Consider the following 21,071-nt stretch of genomic DNA (forward strand, 5'->3'; position numbering starts at 1 on the left):
TTTCAAATTTATAAATTGTCTCATTACATATCTGCTACATTACACTCATTGAGGCACCTGTATTTTATTTGAACTACTCTACTCGACTCAATCCGCACAAAAAATGCGCAGAATCGAGTAAATCACTCGGAAAAGAAAAAGCACGAGATGACATCTGTCTCACTTCGTTGGAACAGTTTCCACTTACAGGGACTTGACCATATGAGAGTATTGAATTTCACATATATACATATACATATTATATATATATGTTCGAAAACACATGGATCAACAACCTAACCTTTGAGGCCTTTGAGTAAAAGTGAGTAGCTAAATTTAAAATTTAAAAATTTATAATATTAATAATAATAATAAAAAATCAAATCTTATTACAGTTAAAAATAAATAAAAATAATAAGCAAACAATAAAATGGCTGGAGTTTTATTTGAAGATATTTTTAACGTAAAGGACATAGATCCTGAAGGAAAAAAATTCGATCGAGTAAGTCGATTGCACTGTGAGTCTGAGTCATTTAAAATGGATCTGATACTGGACATCAACAGCTGGCTCTACCCCATGGAACTCGGTGACAAATTTCGTCTGGTTCTGGCGACAACACTCCGAGAAGATGGTTATCCTGATGGAGGAGATTGGGCAGCAATTGAGCAGCTACCAGGCGGATCTCGAGCGGACAGTTTCGAGTACGTCATGTCAGGAAAAGTTTATCGTATGGAAGGTGATGAAGCCACAAACGAACCAGGAAGTAGACTTTCTGCTTACGTTTCTTTCGGTGGACTTCTCATGAGGCTCCAAGGCGATGCAAACAATCTCCATGGATTTGAGATTGATCAACATATGTACTTACTAATGAAACGACTTGCCTTTTAGTTTATTTATTTAACTATAAATCTTTAAGACATTTATTTTATAATTACTCTTAGGATATTGTCATTCAATGAGAAACTGATAACTTTTTTTTTTTTTAATAAATTTACTTAGCATTTAGATAAATTAATTGATGGATTTGTACTGATATATTTTATAAATAAACAGTTGTTAATTATAATTTTACGTATTTATTTATGATACTTAAATTAGCTGACGTCTAATAATTTTTAGATTTTTGAATGAGTGTAAATGTAGCAGCCAGTTGTCAATTTTTTAAATTTTAGAATAAATGAATAAAATTTAAGTAGAGTGAATATTAAAAAATGCATATATAGATAAATGCGAAATCCGTACGCGCTTTTTTTTAAATTTCATTATTTGTTTATTTCAAATTAATAAATTGTCTGATGTCTGCTACATTCATATTTATACTCCTACTTTAGTAGCAGAGAATTTGAATTATTTACTAGCATACATATAAAAATAATATGTAATATATGAAAGTCCTCATAGTAATTTTTTTTCATACTAAAAAATTTATAAATATTCAACTAAATTTTCGAGTATTTATTATTGAATATTTATAAAAAAAAAAAAATACGAGTGTGAATGTAGCAGACATCAGAGAAATTTAAACTTATAAGTAAATAGAGTAAATAATTAATAAAATAATATTTATAAAAAATGCACTTATTAATTTTAAAACTTTTTAAATGCGCATTTTAAAAAAATTTTATTTTATTAATTATTTGCTTCATTTATTTATAATTTTAAATTTCTTTGATATCTGCTACATTCACACTCATATTTTTGAAAAACAATAAATTATAAAAAAAAAAGTATTTAAAAAAATTACACCTATATTTTAATTTTCTACATTTGAACTGTCTGCTAACTTAAGGATCATATTCATTTATTTATTTATTGAAGAGTTTAGTTATTGCAATTTTTTACATATATATTTTAAGTTAATTATTGATGTAGATAAAGTAGATCCTGATATTTAGTCATAATGATAAGAATGTTTTAGTCGTTTTAGTTACCGGTTCATAACCTTAATAATGAAATATATATTTGAATTTTCTAATTATTTTTATTGATAATTACAGTAAATTGTATAAAATAGACAATTGTGGTGATTTAAAATATTTAAAATGTCACGACTGGAGTCTGACATTGATTGCAATGGAATGCAAAATTTAAATGACACTAAAAATATTAATTTAGACAATTTTAGAAAGCTAGTCAAATCTTATATTGATTCAGTAAGTAAACAAATTAATAAATTTATTTATATCAGTATATATATTATTTATTAAGGATACTGTAGTTAGTCGACGTCTAATAATTTTTGAATTTTTTTAAAAACGATAAATTATTTTTAAAAAAAGTATTTAATAAATTGCACCTGTAGCTTTTTTAATTTTCTACTCGCACATATTTTTAGTTGTTTTTTTAATTGATTTGTTTAAAAAATATCCAAAAATTTTCTATTGTCTATTAACTTCAAAATCATTATTTATTAATAATATATTATTATTTTATTTAGCACTTGTATAGCGCGGCATTATTCTGGGCTGATAAAGTTGTTTCTTTGAGCAATGAAGAACCCAGGGATATTTGTACATTAGCACAATGTATGTATTTGATGAAACAATATCACAGAGCTGCTCATTTAATCCGAAGCCGTGGCTTGGAGAAGGTAAATATTAAAATATATTTATTTATTCCCTTCACTACGTACAACTACTAGTTTTTTACAGACTATTCCTTTATATTTTTTTATATACTCTATCAAAAAATCCATGTAGAAGTTCAGCCTAGAGTCCTATGTGGGTTCCTACATGGTGGTTTCAGATTGATTTCCATATGGTTTCCTATAGAAATCCAGCATAGATCTCGATATAGATTCTTACATGGGTTCCTATGGAAATCCATACCATGTTAAATCCATATGGAAATTTTGTATGGATTAGGAATTAGGAAAATTAACAAAAATCGTCCCGTTGTTGATAAAAACAAATTGATGAAAAAAAATATATCTTGCCAATAAAATATTAATCTGTTCTTTTATTACCATACGCGTATCAATAGACGATAGACACAGAAATCCAGATACCTCGGATTCTATAGAAATTACTTATGTAGAAACTCAGATATCCTAGTTCTTATGTCAAGTTCCTAGATGGGAATCTAGATACCCACAGCTTCCTATGTGAGTTTCCTCTATGAGAATTCAGGGACCCACAGTGTCCTGTATGGAGTTCCCATACGGGAATCCAGAGACCCATGGTTTCCTACATGGATTCTTATATAAATCCATATACTCCTATATGAATTCCTATTGATTCTTACATAAATCGATACTTTCCTATCTGGGTTTCCATACACTCCCCATGGATTTTTTTGATAGGGTATTAATTTCTTTATCTTCCTAGTTTTAATCTTTGGTTTCCTTTGACAATCCTTGATTTTACTTCACTTCTTTGCACTTTTTCCCCGTTTTTTGATCAATTTGTTGCTCATACTCCTTAACATACTCCACAATCACCTTCACCGGCTCCCCACTTAGCGCTTTTATTTTCCTGAGCCAGCTGTTCTTCCTTTTTTTCTTCTCCACTTGTCCATCGCCTCCACTGTCTCGTCCCTTAATTTCCTCTTATTGTTAATCAGGACCAGATGTGGCTGGTCCTCTTCCTCCGCAGCGCAAGCTCTTCACTGCGGATCCTGGTCTATTCTTCCTTGTAGTCTACTTCCATTTTCCTATCCTTGGAAAAGGTAAATAATTTATTGTAAATATTTTATAATTTATTTTTACTTTTACATCTGCAGACTGATTCAATGTGTCATTATTTAACAATAAGAAGTCTACTTGAAGCTAAAGAGTTCACAGAAGCTCTCCAGATTATCAATGAAACGGAATTATGTACGAGTATGTCACAGACCGGTGTTAGTTTTATGGAGCACACAAATTTTATGCAAGATGCGCCAAAAAATGTAAGCATTTAATCACTAATTTCTACAATACTCAGTAAATTGATAAAAATGATAATTAATATTTTCATTACTTGATAATTTAATCAGGTACAGAGCTCGATATTTTACGTTAAAGGACGAGTGCACGAAGCTACTGATAACAGATCAGTAGCTGCAGACTGTTATAAACAAGCTCTACATTACGATGTCTATTCTTATCAAGCATTTGAAGCATTAGTACAAAACCAAATGCTTTCAGCTGCAGAAGGTACATAATAATCATCACCCATCACTTCACTTTCAATCTTAAAGTTTTCTTAAAAAATTATTTCAACAGAAAAAGAATTGTTAGATTCATTGCCATTCAACGAGCAGTGTTCAGAAGCAGATCGTGATTTACTTAAATTATTGTATGAGAGTAAATTGAAAAAATATCAAGCACCTATGGATGATTTATCAATAACTTGTGGTGCAAAAGGTGTTCTTGTAACGGACAGACTGCAGGATAATTTAGATATGCAAGTAGCAAAAGCTGAAAGATTGTATTATAATTGTGATTATCAGCAGTGTTTTTCATTAACTGAGACGTGAGAATAATTTTTATAATGTCATACTTTAAGTTATTACTTCCCTGGTGGATCCAAATTACAGTAATTACCGTAATTTATGGTATCCCGAAGGATTACGGCATTTTACCGAAAAGTGAAGTGTTTTACGATAAAATACCGCAATTTACGGTAGAATACGGTATTTTAAGGCACACGTGTGGTATTTCACAGAAAAAGAACGGCATTTTTGCCATAAATTTGCGGTAAACTTGCGGTATTTTACTGTAAAGTGAAGTATTTTAGATTAAATACTATAATTTACGGCAAAAATACAGCATATTACTGTAAACGTACGGTATTTCACAGCTAAAGTGCGGAATTTCCACCGTAAATTTGCAGCAAGCCTACGGTATTTTACCATAAAGTGAAGTATTGCACTGTAAAAACTGTAAAACTAAAAAATCGTACGGTGCTTACGATAAAAATGTCGCAATTTCGCGGTAAATTGCGGCAAAGTTCCTATAAAAATGCCATATTTTACCGTAAATTACTGCAAAAATGCGGTAGATTACCGTAATTTGGATCCACCAGAGTGCTATTAACTTATCAATATTTTTTTTTCTTCTATAGAATCTTAAAAAAAGATCCGTACCACAATTGTTGCCTACCAGTTCACATTGCCTGTTTAGTAGAACTAAAAAAAACTAATGGTTAGTTGATACTATTTAGTTATTTAGTTATTAATAATGCAACATAATTATTAATGAAAATCATTTAAAATAAATTACAGCATTATTTTATCTTGCTCATAAGCTTGTCGACTTGTATCCTGACATGGCACTGGCATGGTTCGCTGTTGGATGTTATTATTTTGCAATTGGTAAGTTTATTGATACTTAAGTATTAAAGTCATGAAGTAGTTCGTTAATGGTTGATGATTAACAGGAAAAAGTGATCATGCAAGAAGATATTTGGCTAAAGCCACAGCTCTGGATCGGCTATTCGGACCAGCTTGGCTAGCATACGGACACTCATTTGCTGTAGAAAATGAACATGATCAAGCAATGGCTGCCTATTTTAAAGCATCACAATTGATGAAAGGCTGTCATCTTCCTCTTTTGTATATCGGACTCGAGTGTGGGCTAACAAATAATCTTAAACTAGCTGACAAGTTTTTCCAACAAGCTCAAAGTATCGCGCCCAATGATCCGTTTGTCATTCATGAGACCGGAGTTATTTCATTTTCTAATCTAGAGTAAAGTATTTTAATTATTTTAAATAATTTTAAAGTGAATATCAGATTAAAATATTTTTTTTTTGATGAAGTTATAAGACAGCAGAGCGTCAATTTAAAGAAGCACTGAGTAAAATTCAAATCGGAGGAAAAAATATTGTCTTACCCAGTAAATGGGAACCGCTTCTCAATAATTTAGGACACACTTGTAGAAAATTGAAAAAATATGAGGAGGCTTTGGATTATCATCAACAAGCTTTGGTTCTAAATCCTCTAAATCCGTCAACTTATTCAGCAATTGGATTCATTCATGCGCTTATTGGTAATACACAGGAAGCTGTTGATGCTTTTCATCGAGCACTTGGTCTTAGGAGAGATGACACTTTTACTACGACGATGCTAGGATATGTTTTAGAACAATTGATTGATGAAAGTCCACCTTTCCCAGGTAATTTATTTTATTAACAATTAATGAATAAATGATTTATTGTTGGTTATAATTATTGCAGATGCACCAACTGAAATGCCAAAATACAAATTCCCAGAAGTACCTTTGACAACGGAACCCACGGAAACAACAGAAAATTCAGCAGCTGGAACTGCAGGAGCTCCGGAACAAGAAATTGATAAATTGCGTGTTAATTTATTTTCATCTTGGGGTGATGACAATACTGGTAAATCTGAAGAAAATGCACCACGTCAAACAGAACGTCCTAGTGACGTTAACTATTCGTCTGGTGAAATGGACTCCGAGGTTGAGATGTTAGACTCTTCGACAGCGCATATTGAATATTAAATCATTTAATAAAATGCTGGTTTTTTTAAATACATTTTTTTTTTTATAAATATAAATTATTATTATAAAGTAGTTTCTTTAATTTAATTCCATTTAAGTGCACACTTTTTAGAAAATCTATTTTATAAAAACGTAAATAAATATTTTTAAATGTAATTTTTATTTTTTCAAATAATGGTAATGTAATTAGCAATTAATGATCCTTTTTTCTCAAAAAAATCGATTGAAAATCCATAGAAAAAATTCTATAGAAAATACATAGAACATCTATAAAAAATCCATAGAAAATCAGTAGAACATCTTGAATTTATGAATGTGAATGTAGCAGACATCAAACAAATTTAAAATTTGAAATAAATAGAGTAAATAATTCATAAAAAAATATTTATAAAAAATGCACTTATTGATTTTATAATTTTTCAAACGCGCACTTTTTAAAAATTTTATTTTATTAATTATTTACCCTATTTATTTAAAATTTTAAATTTGTCTGATGTCTGCTACATCCACCCTCATGAACTTACGATACTGAAGTTAGCCGACGTCTTCTAATTTTTGGTTTATTTTTATAATGATAAATAATGAAAAAAAAATATTTGAACAAATTGCACCTATAGTTTATTAAATTTTCTACATGTGCATGTTTTTAGATTTTTGTTTTTTTTTATAATTAATTGGTTGAAAAAAAATTTGAAAACTTTTAATTGTCTGCTAATTTCTGGATCATATGAATTTAAGATATAAATTCACCGTTTTTTTTCTTTTTGATTGAAGATCTACGGTCGGTAAGTAAGAAAGTCAATCTATACCATCGGGATCTCAGTGATTAATTATCTATATCATCGGGAATCTGGATCTTCACGATCTGGATCATCGGGATCTAGATCATCAATAAATTTGCGTCTTCATGATTTGTGTAATAGACATCTACTCAAATTTTCTTTTCAAATACTCGCGCTCAAACCAAATGCTCGCAGAAACTCTGCGCACCTGCATCTGCGCATGCACGAATTTTTTTTTTTCAAAGAAACCGAGCATTTACAAATTAAAATTGCGCGCGTTGTCAGCCAGTGGACTAGTCGTTTGATTCAGTTGGCTAAGCGCGACGAAGTGGTGAAGAATGTGTACTTGTAACTCATAAGTTCATATATGTAGACATAATATACTTATACATTGAATCCATTAATCTCATTCCGCACTTGAGTCGTCACAGTCGTCCTCACGTCTCAGGACGAGGACCACAGGCAGTAAAAAAATTTACATAAGCAATTAAATTAAATTCAAATAAAATCTTATTTTCGCGACTTTATTTTTTTTTGTAATCAGGATAAATATCCTGTTTAATTTAAATTAATTATTCAGTGCCGCTTTGTGTCGTATTTGTTTATTTTTTCATATAGATTTTGATAATGTCTCTTTTTATTTTATAAAAATTATTGCATACTTGTTGAGATTATTTTGTGCAAGTTAACGCAACACGACCACCAGAGGAGGGTATCAAGATTAAATCGCACTTGTTGACGCCGCTATTTTTTCGATAAGTAACAAAGGAACAACGGAAATGCCGAGTCTTCTCCAGCAGGTACTATATTATTTTTTAAATAAATTTAAAAAGTTATTTTCAAATGATATATTTATTAATTAGTTAATTATAATAAACAAATAAATATCAAGATTTAGCGAAAGGAAAATTAAAATTGTACTGCGTCTTTGTCTAATTCTTTGTCTCGAGATCTTGCAAGCGAGGATAGAATTACAAACGCCGGCACACAATAAACCAAAGACCGGCCTCGTGTTTTTGTTGTGTGAACAAAAACATCAATAAAAGATTTAAAAAAAATATAATATTTTAGTCGTTTGTAAATTTAATAATTTATTGTTTGTTCAAGTAAAAGTTTCATATTCATTTGTTCTGGGAATTCAATACCGGGATTAGGGATTTAACTACTTAGTTTTTTTTGTTGTTGTTGAGGGATAAGTCTATTTAACTCGAACGGAAAATTAAATATTCAAGTGTTATTATTATTTTATATATTAATGTCTTTATATATTTAATGATATGAAACTAAGTTTTGATTGGATAAATTATGATCCTGAAGTAAGCAGACAATTAATAATTTTTGGATCTGTTTTCCAACAGATAAATTTAGAAAAAAAGGAAAACTAAAAATATGCACTTGTAGAAAATTAAAAAAACTATGAGTGTAATTTTTTTGAATATTTTTTTTTTGTAATTTACTGTTTCTATAAAAATCCAAAAATTATCAGACGTCAGCCAATTTTAGAATCATAAATTAACAACGATCCTGAAGTTAGCAGACAATTGGTAATTTTTGGATTTTTTTTTTCAACAAATTAATTTAAAAAAAACAAAAAACAAAAATATGCACTTATAGAAAATTTAAAAAACTACAGGTGCAATTTTTTCAAATTTTTTTTTTTTTTATAGTTTATCGTCTAAAAAAAAATTCAAAATTTATTAGACGTCTGCTAACTTCAGTATCATAAATAAACAGACAATTGAAAATTTCTGGATCTGTTTTCCAACAAATAAATTAAAAAAAAAACAAAAAGGAAATCCAAAAATATACACATGTAGAAAATTGAAAAAAATATAAGTGCAATTTTTAAAAATATTTTTTTCTTCATAATATTATATAACTTAAGTTATCGTTTTGAAAAAAATTACAAGACGTCGGCAAACTTCAGTATCAAAAAATTAAGCAATCATTTGAATAAAATTATTTATAAATTTCATTTTAAAATTAATTACTTTCTTCGTTTATATTATTTATCAAAAATTTTTCATAACTTTGTAGTCGGATTTATATAATTTAGTCTTTGTACTAGAGTATAGTCTTTTCTCGGAATTGAAGTGGTTGAAAAAATTCCCGGCCTAAAAGGCGACAAAAGAAAATAAAATTTCAATAGATTTTATTTCACTAGAAAATTAAATTTTTTTTATTTCATGAGCAAATTTTCTTTATTACAAAAAATATAATTAATTAGTTTTCATAGTAAAATACATGCAAGTAAATACTGTGTACACAAGTTTTTAGATCGTATATCAAAAGGTCGTTTTCTAAGAAGACGTGAAACTTTTGCCCGATAATTAAGGGGCGGTAAGTTTACTAGCGACCTCTTATCATACGCAGACTTGTAAGCTCTTTTTTCTTTACATTAATTCGTGGAAAGTAATAGCTCTAACTAAATACCCAGACCACAAACTGCAACTATTCCCACACTTAATATAATTCCTTATCCTCAGTACCTAGACAGCCCTCTCCCTAATCGCATTTTTCTTCTATTCCATTTCATTCTGCTTCTATTCTTCAATCGCTACCAGTCGATCATATCTTCCTAAGACTTTGACTAGTCATGTTCGAAAACGATTCACCGGATTGCACTGATACCAAGAATTCATTTGATTTTCATTTTCCCACGGTTTGTTTCGATAAAATTACTTACTAATAGCCAACTATTGAGTTAATTATTCAATAATAAAATAAATATTCAATAATTATTAACTAAAAGAAAATAATTTTAAAATTTACAGCTGGCAATGTCCTTTAAGGCTGAAAACAACAACGCAGCTGATGGGTTAACAGTGTCCGAGTCTAGTTTGTCATGTGAACCAGTTCAAAATCACCAACTGCAACATGATCAGTACGATCGTGAATACCTGCAGCCACAGCAGCACCAACGGGACTACGAGAGTCTTCAGCTTCCTCAAGAAGTCCAACGTCAGCAACATGATGTACAGGGACGAGACCAATATGAAAGGGAACAGAATTCCATTTATCAAATTCGTCCACCCCAGAGAGAATCGTTGCTCCAACGTCGGGAACGTGACCGAGATTCCTTTCAATTGCATCAGCAACAGCAGCCAGAGAGATCCGAATCACGAATTGATCAGTACCGGGAAAATCTCCACCAGCCGCTTAAAGCACTCGGAAGTTTGTTGCTGGATGTGCCAACTCCTACGGGGCCATTTCATGCTCGCAAAGACACGTCTTATGATCAGACTTCGGACTCAAATCTTGAAGGTACACTTTATTTATTTAATTACACAGTTACATTTGTTGACAAGTATTTAAAAAAAAGAAATTAAGTACTCAGTGATGTGTTTTTGTTTAAATTTTTAAAAATTACATCATTGGTGTGTTAATTTCACACTGGACTCGGTGATTATTCGTTTGTTATACAAAAGTTTGAAGCAGTAATTTTTAAGATAATACCCGCAGTACTTTTCCATCGTTTCCAATAAATATTTTATTTTTTTAATTTATATATTAATATATATACGATTTACTTGAGCTATTAATTTAATTCGGACAGAAGACATGTCTATTTCCGACTTGTTTGGACTCGGACTGCCTAGAGGATCGCTGATGGGCAGTCAATCGTCAATAAACTCGCCGGGATATCGACATCGCCAGCAACAGCAGCAGCAACAGCACTCGCAAAATCACGAGCAGAGCACTCCCCCACGTCCTTACAATAAATATCAGGTCAGTATATTATTATTTTTATTTAATCTAGTCTGAAAAAAATTATCCATTCTATTTATTGTTTAAATTTTAATCCTATTTAAATAATTTGTTATAAAATCAATTGAGTCTTTTGTTTGCGACATTTTCTATGACGCCGGTATAAAAGCAACAGTTTTCTTCATTTGTTCTCTGGAGAAATATTAATATGTCTACCGTAAAATAGTACTGGCAACTTTTTGATTTTAAACTTTTTCGTGGTGTGAATGTAGCAGACAGACAAATTTAAAATTATAAATGAATAGAGTAAATGATTAATAAAATAAAATTTAAAAAAATGCGCATTTAAAAAATCAAAAAATTGATGAGTGCATTTTTTATAAATATTTTTTTTTTAATTATTTACTCTGTTTATTTATAATTTAAAATTTGTCTGATGTCTGCTACATTCACACTCATTTTCCGTGAGTTTAAAAATTTATGTAAGAAAAGTAACTTGAGATTATCGTAGTCTGTGATGCCTACATACCTTCTATACTCTTGCAATCATAATAATAATTATCATTGGTTGGATCAGTTCCAATAATTTACAATCGCATTTAAAATTTTTTTTATCTGTTGATTTTTATCATTTAAAAAAACGATACTGAAATTAGCCACGATACTGAAGTTAGCCGACGTCTAATAATTTTTGGATTTAAAAAAAAACGATAAATTATAAAAAAAAAATATTTGAAAAAATTGCACCTGTTGTTTGTTAAATTTTCTACATGTGCATATTTTTAGTTTTTTATTTTTTTGTAATTAATTCGTTAAAAAAAAAAATCCGAAATTTACTAATTGTCTGCTAACTTCAGGATCATAATTAGCCAACGTCTAATAATTTTTGGATTTAAAAAAAAACGATAAATTATAAAAAAAAAAATATTTTTCAAAAATGCACTTGTAGTCTTTTAAATTTTCTAAATGTGGATATTTTAGTTTTTTTTTTTTTCTTCAAATTTAATTGTTAAAAAAAAATCCAAAAGTTTTTAATTGTCTGCTAACTTCAGTATCATTTCAAAAAAATTTTTTTATTGGTAAAATAAAAATCTTTAAATTTTATTTCCACCATTTTAAAGTCTTGCAGTGTGATAGCGAAACTCAGAAGAATCACATCTGTACATGACGTTTCAATATAAATTCTATTCTATATACACTAGGGCTATGGGTAGTTGGAGTTGCTCCTGTCGATATTGTAACCCAATGCCCAATGCCAGATAGATTATTACTTAATTACATTTAGTCTGACTTACCCTATTTTTTTTATTTTTTTTCCTCTACTGCAAACCCTCTTTTTTATTTCATTTTTATTTTTTTTTTATTAAAGTTTTATTACTCCGAAATAAACAAATATTTATTATATTCATTAATTTAATTTGTGAGGACAGTAAATTTGTCGTAAAAAAATTAACATCAATAAAATAAAAAGTAGATACTTGGTATCGTTGATAAAATTATAACGATCGAATGCATCTCATATGTGGGGATCGTGTACACATACAAGGATTTTTATGGAGAAAATTTAAGTACGAGATATTAGGATAGTAAATAAAAGTACAATGGCGATTGGATGAAATAAATAATCGTAAAACGACACGTTAGGACGACCCGATTTTCACCCGGAGCCAAGACGTATGCATCTTAAGGCCTGAGCCAAACAGCTTTATTGCTACCAAAGAACTAACCCTTCGTCTTCTCGTCTTTCTTCATTCTCATACAGTTATTACTTGTATTATTATTATATAATATCTAAGATGAGGTCTTGAGATAGTTCATAGGGTGGACATTACGCGGAATATTATCTTGGATCATGTCCAACGATAGTGCTGGAAGGCTAATTTACCAACAGCAAACGCATTTAATATTATTTATTGCACTCCTTATTCGCCACTAAAAAAATATCTTACAACATAAAGTGTATAATCCTGAATTATTATTTTTTTTTCCAGAGCTACGATGAAGACCGTGGGTATTTCACATCATCACCAAGTATCGACATGCCGAACACACCTAATTCCATGGCTACGCCTGGAAGTCCTGGCACACCAACTAGTGTCTACTCTTCAGCTTACAGTTATTCAACAAGTGCTAATAGCAATTCACATTTGACGTCATCACCGCCATCAGCACGTTCAGGTTATCAGTCATATGTTGGCTCGCCTACGTCGTCAATTCACACGCCTCCTTACTATGGAAGGCCTATCCGTGGATCATCACCGTACAGTGACTGCAGCAGCCCTTCAATGGAATATCCCCACGTGATAAGTTACAATGGATCACGATCTACCTCACCGTCAGACTCAGATCTCAGCGGCATCAGCAGCATGGAGGGTTCGCTGTCAGACATCATGACTTGTCTGTCATTAAACTCATCCACGCCGCACTCCTGCTATCCACATGGTTCAATAAATTCGGGCATCGCTGATATATGTCAAAATAACCGTGCGACTGCTCTCCAACGTATGGCAATGAAGAAGTATCTCTCTTCTGCTCATTCTCATCGCGAGCAGGCACTTCGTCATCATCATTGCTGCAGTACTGCTGGTAACCACATGGTACCCATCAGCTCACCTGTTGGACTTAACGAACCACACGTTTCTTTGGACCGCGCGGCCAGGTTCCATCGCAATGCTGCTGCGCTCCACGAAGCAACTTACACTTGGAGCGGCGTTCTTCCTCCACGTTCATCAAAACCCACTGGCTATTCTTCAAAAGTTTTTCTCGGTGGATTACCTTGGGATGTAACTGAGTCTATTCTCGTAGCGACCTTCAAACAATTCGGGCCAATCAAAGTCGAGTGGCCGAAAAAAGACCATCCTACTGCACCGGAGCCTAAAGGATTTGGATACATTATATTCGAGTCTGAAAAAGAGGTGCGAGCTTTGTTGTCGTGCTGTACCCAAGACTTTAAAAACGGAGGTCGTTTGTTGTACAAAGTCTCCTCAAAACGCATCAAAGGTAAAGATGTCCAGGTAATTCCATGGGGTCTCAATGACAGCAACTACTCGAAATCCTCATCGCAGAAATTGGATCCGGACAAAACGGTATTTGTTGGTGCGCTCCACGGTATGGTGACGGCTGAAGGACTCGCTACGATTATGAACGATTTGTTTGATGAAGTTATTTACGTCGGTATGTATCATTAATTAATAAAAATATTTTCATTTATAATTTGTAAGTCACACAATTACTGTCTTGTTAATTAGGTATCGACACAGACAAACATAAGTACCCAATTGGATCAGCCCGCCTTACATTCAGCAGTAAACGTTCGTACAGAAAAGCCGTTGCTGCAGCGTTCATTGAAATAAAGACCGCCAAGTTTAGGAAAGTCGTTCAAATTGACCCGTATCTTGAAGACTCAGTGTGCTCTGGCTGCTATGTTCAACAAGGACCTTACTTCTGTCGCGAGCAGGTAAGATATCAGCCAACAATAAATTTCAACTAATTATTTATCTAAATTAAATAAATCCTTAATGAATAATTGATGATTCCTCTGATTTTAGGTTTGCTTCAGATACTTCTGCCGCAACTGCTGGATCTGGCAGCACTCAATGGAGTCAATGCGTCTCCACAAACCCTTGACACGCATCTCAAAGACTAATCAAGTTGTTGGATTGACTCCCGGCTTAGGATTAAACTCCGTCTCTCGTACACCTGGTTCTGTTATTTAAATTTTTTCTTAACGAAAAAAAATCGCTCGCGCCGCTGGATTCGTGTTTAATCGTTATCTAATTATAACAAGTGTTTTTAAACACTTAATTGTATTTTTCTTTTTTTTTTAAACTAAGGCACGTATGCCTTGTATCAACACGAATCAGCTTTATGACGGCATCAAGTCCTAACGTAGATTTAAAAATAGCGTCTTTGAAAACATAGTGATAGTTAGGCAATTGTTACTGAGATTTATAATTAATATGCCTAGTTTAAATCATGTTAATTAGTCTATGTTACTCTACAGTGCATTTAATAATGCCAAGAATAAAAGTATTTTATTATTTATTTATGTTTCTCAAGAGACTGGATCTCTTATCGAATAGAAAAAAATTTTTTTTCTTTTTTTTTTTACCGCGGGAAATTTAATCAACATCAAGTTATGATTATACATTAATTATGATATTAAAAAACAATTAATAATTAATAATATATGATGGAAATATAATATTAAGACGATCAGGATTTAAGACAATGGTAGTTAATTGATGATCATTAAAAATGTGGCTTCAATGATGATTTATATTTTATTTCATACATCAGAAGCCACAGCAATCGGATTATGTCCATAAATAATTATAAGAATCAAGTCATTACGATCATATATTTGATATATATTTTTTTGTTCTTACGCCGTTGCGTAATATATTATAAGCGAATTGAGTATACACTAAAGATGTTTTATAAACAGAAACAAATGATCTAATGGCTGTTTAATTAAAGTTTAAGTTACGTAAAATTTTACGAGACTAGTGCCATTGGTTATTTCTGATAACAGTCAATAATATTTTCATAATTACAATATTACGTGCTCTATCAACGTCAAAGCGTTTGAATATTATTAGTAATTAATCGCGTTAAATATTTATTTTTTTTTTTTTCAGTTGAAAATTATTGGACCCGCGGGTGAATTTGAATCGTGATAATGTCTAAGTAATTTTACGTTTAATTTCTTGGGTATGACAACAGTCAGCCGGAAAAACTGGAGTAATAAAAAGAACTCGTGACCGTCGTTATTGATAATGAGAATAATTGTAATGATTTTTGTGTGCGCGACTCGCGACCGCTCAGTGCTTTACTGATTAGATTTATGATGACAAAACAATACGGTCTGCAGTTATGATAAATATTATTAATCAATAATTTTATTTTTTTTGTTCTTTTTTTTTTTTGTTATTAAATTTTGTTAAACTTTTGGTACCATAAGAAATAAAGCGTAAAATTATTTAGGCTCAGTTTAAATTTAAATTAAAAAAAAAAAAAAAAAAAAAAAATGTTCTTTAACTTTTGATATAATTTTGTTGAATAAATTAAAATCACAGTTTTTCTTATACTTATTTTAATTTCTTTTATTTTTAATTTCTCTCTATCCTTCGTTTGCTTTCCTATTTATTCTCAAATCCTTCATTTCTTCTATTCCTTTCATTTACTTCTAAACTTTTTTAAATAATAGTTAATATTAAATATTCTTTTTAAATATTAGACTAGGATATAAATTCAAAGTATTGAGATTAGAAACGCAGCTAATACTTGAATTAATAAATAAATAAAACTAAAGCTTTTACTTTAAATAAAAATAACAGAGTTGCAAGTAAACTTTATCTGACTGTAAATTAATGTAATGAATTTCAGTCATGTTATTGGTATTTTAAAAATATAAATTTCATGAGCTAGCTTTTATTGTCATGATAGAAAAAAAATTTTAACGCCTCTTTTATCTAAATCATCTGATTTAAAACTAAACCTTTTAAAAAGTCGTGCCTTTTAATGATATAATGGTGAATTTTATTATAAAAAAAGTCAAAGGATTTGAAATAAAATTACTTTTAAATTAAAATAAAAAGTACGATATACAGGGTGATGATAATTATTATTGTGGCGCATAATTTAAAGCTTTTAATAATTATTTGAGTTGATTCAGTCAGTATTCAATCGAATGTATTAATATTTATTTTTATTTATATTTACTCATGCGTTCGTACTGGCAATTATTTTATAAAAATTGTTAACTTTACAACTACTCCTTTATTTGGGAGCTTCTTTATATTTAATTGTTTCATTTATTCTAGGAAATACAATAACAAAAAAAGCTTTGTACGCTTCGATAACTTTGATGTAATCGTTACAATGTTTTATTCAAGACAATAAATAAATGTTCTCTTAACTGATATAATTTCATTTTTAGATTTTTAATTAGACATGAAACATATATTTACTTACTACCAAATACGTTTTGATTAAACTAGTAAATGATTTATTTATTCCCTAGTACCTCTTAGTTTTTGAAAAATAATAATTATTGTAATTACTTTTATTACTATTTAATTCAAATTTAATTAATCATTTGGTATTAAGGGCATTATCAGACAGTGCCTCCTACTTTTTAAAAATATTCAATGACTCGACTGTCCAGTGTATCAAAATTTTTTGAACTAAATTAAAAAAAAATTTTAACATTAATTGAAGAGAGAACAATTTCGCTGGGTATAAATTTTAAAAAGAATTGCTTACAGTTGCTATCAATTGGGAGTTAAACGAAATTCGGAAAATAAATATCAGTAAAATCTTCATGTAAATTTTGTAATTTGAATTTTCAAATTCTGTAGACGAAAATTTACTTACAAAATTTCGTTTGACTTCTAATTGATAACAACTGTAAGTTATTATTTTTTTTTAATACCTCAGCAAAATTGCAGCTACGTTGTCTTTTTTTCAATTAAGGTTTTAATTTTTTTGAGGCCACTCTCAGACAGTGCCCCCACTTTTTAAAAATTTTTAATGACTCAACTGTCAAGTGTATCAAAATTTTATCAATTAATTTAAAAAATTAAAGGATTAATTAAAAAAAAGACAACGTGGTTATAATTTATCCGAGGTATAGATTTAAAAAAAAAAATTACAGTTGATACCAAATGGGAGGTAAACGAAATTTTGTAAATAAATTTTAGTCTACAAAATTCAAATTATAAAATTTCAAATATTAATTTATTTAATGCCGTAAAATGGACGGTGAAGTCAAATTTGAGATTTGCAATTCGCGATTTCCGACGTCGGAAAGCGAGGACTGATGGTGGAAATGGATAGAAAAATCCATGATTATCCTCATCCATCTCCACTCATCTTCATCTATCCTGATTTATCCTAATTTATCCTCATAATTTCTTATTCATTGATTCAAATATTAATTTTTTTTTTTGTTTGTTGAAATAATTGAAACTTGACAGTTTTACTGAAAGTTTCTCAAAATTTCATTCAGCTCCCAATTGATATCAACTGTAAGTAATTTTTTAAAAATCATGTCTCTGCGAAATTAGGACTACGTTGTCCTTTTGAAAATTAATGCTTCAATTTTTTTAAAATTAATTGATAAAAATTTTGATACGCTTGACAGTTGAGTCATTGAAAATTTTTAAAAAGTGGGGCCACTATCTAAGAATGGCCTTAATAAAAAAATGAAAATACTTTGATATCTAATCAGGTATATTTATATATAAAACTAATGGAGACGTTTTCTAAGTGATTGATAGAGTCCTATAAGTGATGATACAGTTCCAAGTGCTCCAACTTGCCAAGTAGACAGTTTGCCGCCCCAAAGAGTACCATTTGGAAGATAACTTATTGCATAACTCATGTCTAGTAACATACGGATGCAAACTAATGTTTCATTGTACATTTTATGTCTCAAAGCTTTTTCTTCAGCTTTATTACCGGACTTATTCTTCAGACTCGTGTCCTTTTGCTTCAACAGCAGTTTATATTTACGCAAGGACCTAGACAATGTAATGCAGTCATAAATATAAGTTACAAAGCTATAAAAAGAGTATTGTATATTTTCTATTGTGTGTGTAAGGATAATTTAAAGCTCCAGAGGATTCTTACGTCATCAAAGAAATGTACAGGGACATGATCCAGAACCACGTGGACATGGTGTCCCATTTATCGACGTCCACGTTAACTAACTGATGCTCTCCAGCCCAGCAAATCGTTTCGACAGGTGAGTAAATCACATCGACGATAATTTCAATCATCTCCAGCCATTTGATGTACGGATCTGTTGCCTGTTACATCACACACGTCAATTACACATCTAAAAAAATTTAATTCATCATCTCGAGTCTACCGACTCATAAATATTGAGCATATCTATTTAATTGTTTGTCATAAATATACTATTTATGTATATATATATATATATATTTTTTACTACCTTATTTGTCCAATCATATTTGAAAGCATAATTAAGTGTGGGTATGTCATCAAGAAGCCGAAGGATAACTCGGCAATTACTCATCTGGCTTCCAAAAATTTTAAGTTTTTTTCTGTCATCTTCAGACCTCGGTATCACAGTTGCTAATTTTGCTGCATACGACAATGTCCTTAATAATTTATCTCTACCTTCGTAACTTTCTAAATAATCCGAGATCAATTCCATGTTTATTTATTTTGTAATTTCTTCGAGGTTATGAACCGACTAATTTTCTTTAAATACCTGTCATCCACAGTGACACGTGACTAAAGAAACAAAAAATCAAAATATTTTTATTGATATAAAAACTTTTTATTAATTTATCAATTAAAATTATGATCATGAAATTAACATGAGAATAAAGTTAGCCGGCGTTTAATAATTTTTGAATTTTATTCAAAACAATAGCTAGAAAAAAAAAGGTTTTCAAAAATTGCACTTATAATTTTTTTGATTTTCTACCTGTGTGTACTTTCAGATTTATCGAAAAAAAATACAAAAAAACAGGCAGTTAAAAGTTTTCGGAGTTCTTTTAAAACAAATCAATGAGAAAAATATGAAATATAAAAATACACACATGTAGAAAATTAAAAAAACTATCGGTGCAATTTTTTTAAATTTTATTTTTTTTATAATTTATAGTTTTCAAAAAAATCAAAAAACTCAGACGTTGGCTAACTTCAGTATCATAAAATTATGACATGATTCTAAAGTTAACCGACATCTAATAATTTTTGGAATTTTTCAAAATCATAAATTACAAAAAAAAAAATATTTTAAGAAATTGCACTTATAGTTTTTTAAATTTTCTATAAGTGCATATTTTAAGTTTTTTTAATTTTTGTAATTAACTAGTCGAAAATAAAATCCAAAAATTTTTAATTGTCTGCTAAATTCAGGATCATAATTATGACCATGAAGTTAAAAGTTTTCGGAGTTTTTTTTTAAACAAATCAATGACAAAAATATGAAATATAAAAGAATGCACATGTAGAAAATTAAAAATACTACAGGTGCAATTTTTTCAAAGATTATTTTTTTTATAATTCATCCTTTTAAAAAAATCCCAAAATTTTATTGATCCGGAAGTTAGCCGACGTCTAATCATTTTTGAATTTTTTTTTAAACAATAAATTATAAAAAAAAAATATTTGAAGAAATTGCACCTATAGTATTTAAAATTTTCTACACGTGCATATTTTTATTTTTTATAATTTGTAATTAATTTGTTGAAAAAAAAAAAAATTAAAAAATTATAAATCATCTGTTAACTTCAGGATCATAAACTTTTAGACGTCAGCTAACTTCACTATTATTTAAAATTTATTTTCATTTTTCACCAAAACAATTATAATTTTTACGTCACAATTTTATCAAAATTACACTTAAAATAAATAATCATTAGTTTTACTATTTAATTTCCTAAATTTTCCTTTTCCAACAAACTAAATAATTAATTACCTACTTTTCAAATTCAAATTTTCCCGCGCAGCCAAAAGTTAAAAAACTCAGCGCTACGCGCGCCAGTGTAACGTCGCCTTGGAGAAGCCACAGTGGTGACGTCAGACATCTAAAGGCAGAAGCGAGCGCGTTTGAAGCCGAGTAGGGCGTGAAAGTGTGTGTCGTGCCGCCCGCTACTTTTAGTGTCCTCTTGGTCAGGATCAACACACAATTAAATAAATAAATAACCAATAAAATAGTAACTAATAATTAAAATATGTCCGAGTAATAATAAAAGTTATTTAAATACCGAGTAGTGTGGTTATAATTCGTGTGACAATAATGCTTGGTGTTGCGATTAACAGTGTTGTGTGATAAACGTTGTGTGTTGAGTTTAGTTTAGTATATACATACCATGTTCCGCTGCATTCCAATCTTTAAAGGGTGTAACAGGCAGGTGGAATACGTTGACAAGCGTCACTGCTCACTGCCAAGCGTACCCGAGGATATCCTCAGGTACTCGAGAAGTCTAGAGGAATTACTTTTAGACGCCAATCATATCAGGGATTTACCTAAGGTACAACTTACTACCCACTGCTAACATTTAACTACATTATATATATATAGTATAATATATAATCACAATCACCAAGTGTAATCATGATCATCAAGGACAGTGTTAACAACTCGTTATTAATTTTACTATCCCCTTCACCT

General features: G+C 30.1%; 5 protein-coding genes across 16 annotated transcripts in view; 4 read left to right on the forward strand and 1 right to left on the reverse strand.

Moving 5' to 3' along the window:
- The first annotated feature begins 165 nt into the window (after window positions 1–165).
- Window positions 166–962, forward strand: LOC130667717 (DNA-directed RNA polymerases I, II, and III subunit RPABC3-like). The gene is made up of 2 exons (XM_057469521.1): window positions 166–301; window positions 375–962. The coding sequence occupies exon 2, from the start codon at window positions 410–412 to the stop codon at window positions 866–868; it is 459 nt and encodes a 152-aa protein (XP_057325504.1). The 5' UTR covers window positions 166–301; window positions 375–409; the 3' UTR covers window positions 869–962.
- Window positions 963–1,898: 936 nt separating this feature from the next.
- LOC130668352 (cell division cycle protein 16 homolog) lies at window positions 1,899–6,456 on the forward strand. The gene is made up of 10 exons (XM_057470598.1): window positions 1,899–2,133; window positions 2,418–2,570; window positions 3,701–3,865; window positions 3,953–4,112; window positions 4,182–4,431; window positions 5,023–5,102; window positions 5,183–5,272; window positions 5,338–5,647; window positions 5,719–6,074; window positions 6,136–6,456. The coding sequence occupies exons 1-10, from the start codon at window positions 2,023–2,025 to the stop codon at window positions 6,420–6,422; spliced, it is 1,962 nt and encodes a 653-aa protein (XP_057326581.1). The 5' UTR covers window positions 1,899–2,022; the 3' UTR covers window positions 6,423–6,456.
- A 1,039-nt stretch (window positions 6,457–7,495) lies between these two features.
- LOC130668409 (cytoplasmic polyadenylation element-binding protein 1) lies at window positions 7,496–14,734 on the forward strand. Of its 3 annotated transcripts, none has more exons than XM_057470700.1 (6): window positions 7,496–8,004; window positions 9,979–10,468; window positions 10,761–10,933; window positions 12,904–14,086; window positions 14,161–14,369; window positions 14,461–14,734. In XM_057470700.1, exons 1-6 carry the CDS (start codon window positions 7,984–7,986, stop codon window positions 14,626–14,628), a joined length of 2,244 nt encoding a protein of 747 aa, XP_057326683.1. In that variant the 5' UTR covers window positions 7,496–7,983; the 3' UTR covers window positions 14,629–14,734. The 3 variants fall into 3 exon arrangements, with proteins under 3 accessions (XP_057326683.1, XP_057326682.1, XP_057326681.1); XM_057470699.1 differs by lacking the exon at window positions 7,496–8,004 and adding an exon at window positions 9,693–9,866 and having other exon boundaries at window positions 10,764–10,933; XM_057470698.1 differs by lacking the exon at window positions 7,496–8,004 and adding an exon at window positions 9,697–9,866.
- Window positions 14,735–14,871: 137 nt separating this feature from the next.
- LOC130668412 (peroxisomal membrane protein 11C) lies at window positions 14,872–20,900 on the reverse strand. Its single transcript, XM_057470702.1, has 4 exons — window positions 20,769–20,900; window positions 18,876–19,180; window positions 18,548–18,726; window positions 14,872–18,438 (listed from the first exon to the last, which is right to left on the reverse strand). Exons 2-4 carry the CDS (start codon window positions 19,098–19,100, stop codon window positions 18,165–18,167), a joined length of 678 nt encoding a protein of 225 aa, XP_057326685.1. The 5' UTR covers window positions 19,101–19,180; window positions 20,769–20,900; the 3' UTR covers window positions 14,872–18,164.
- The window catches only part of LOC130668408 (protein lap4), a 62,517-nt gene continuing 61,921 nt past the window's right edge, over window positions 20,476–21,071 (forward strand). For 8 of the 10 annotated variants that reach the window (XM_057470687.1, XM_057470690.1, XM_057470696.1 and 5 more), the window contains exon 1: window positions 20,477–20,931. In XM_057470687.1, the coding sequence (XP_057326670.1) occupies window positions 20,770–20,931 (162 nt within the window). In that variant the 5' untranslated portion in view covers window positions 20,477–20,769. Of the gene's footprint in view, window positions 20,932–21,071 lie in introns of all 10 variants that reach the window. The other 2 variants (XM_057470688.1, XM_057470692.1) reach the window with 1 other exon arrangement.

Source organism: Microplitis mediator, chromosome 5 (assembly GCF_029852145.1).
Source record: "Microplitis mediator isolate UGA2020A chromosome 5, iyMicMedi2.1, whole genome shotgun sequence".
Classification (NCBI taxonomy): Eukaryota; Metazoa; Arthropoda; class Insecta; order Hymenoptera; family Braconidae; genus Microplitis; species Microplitis mediator.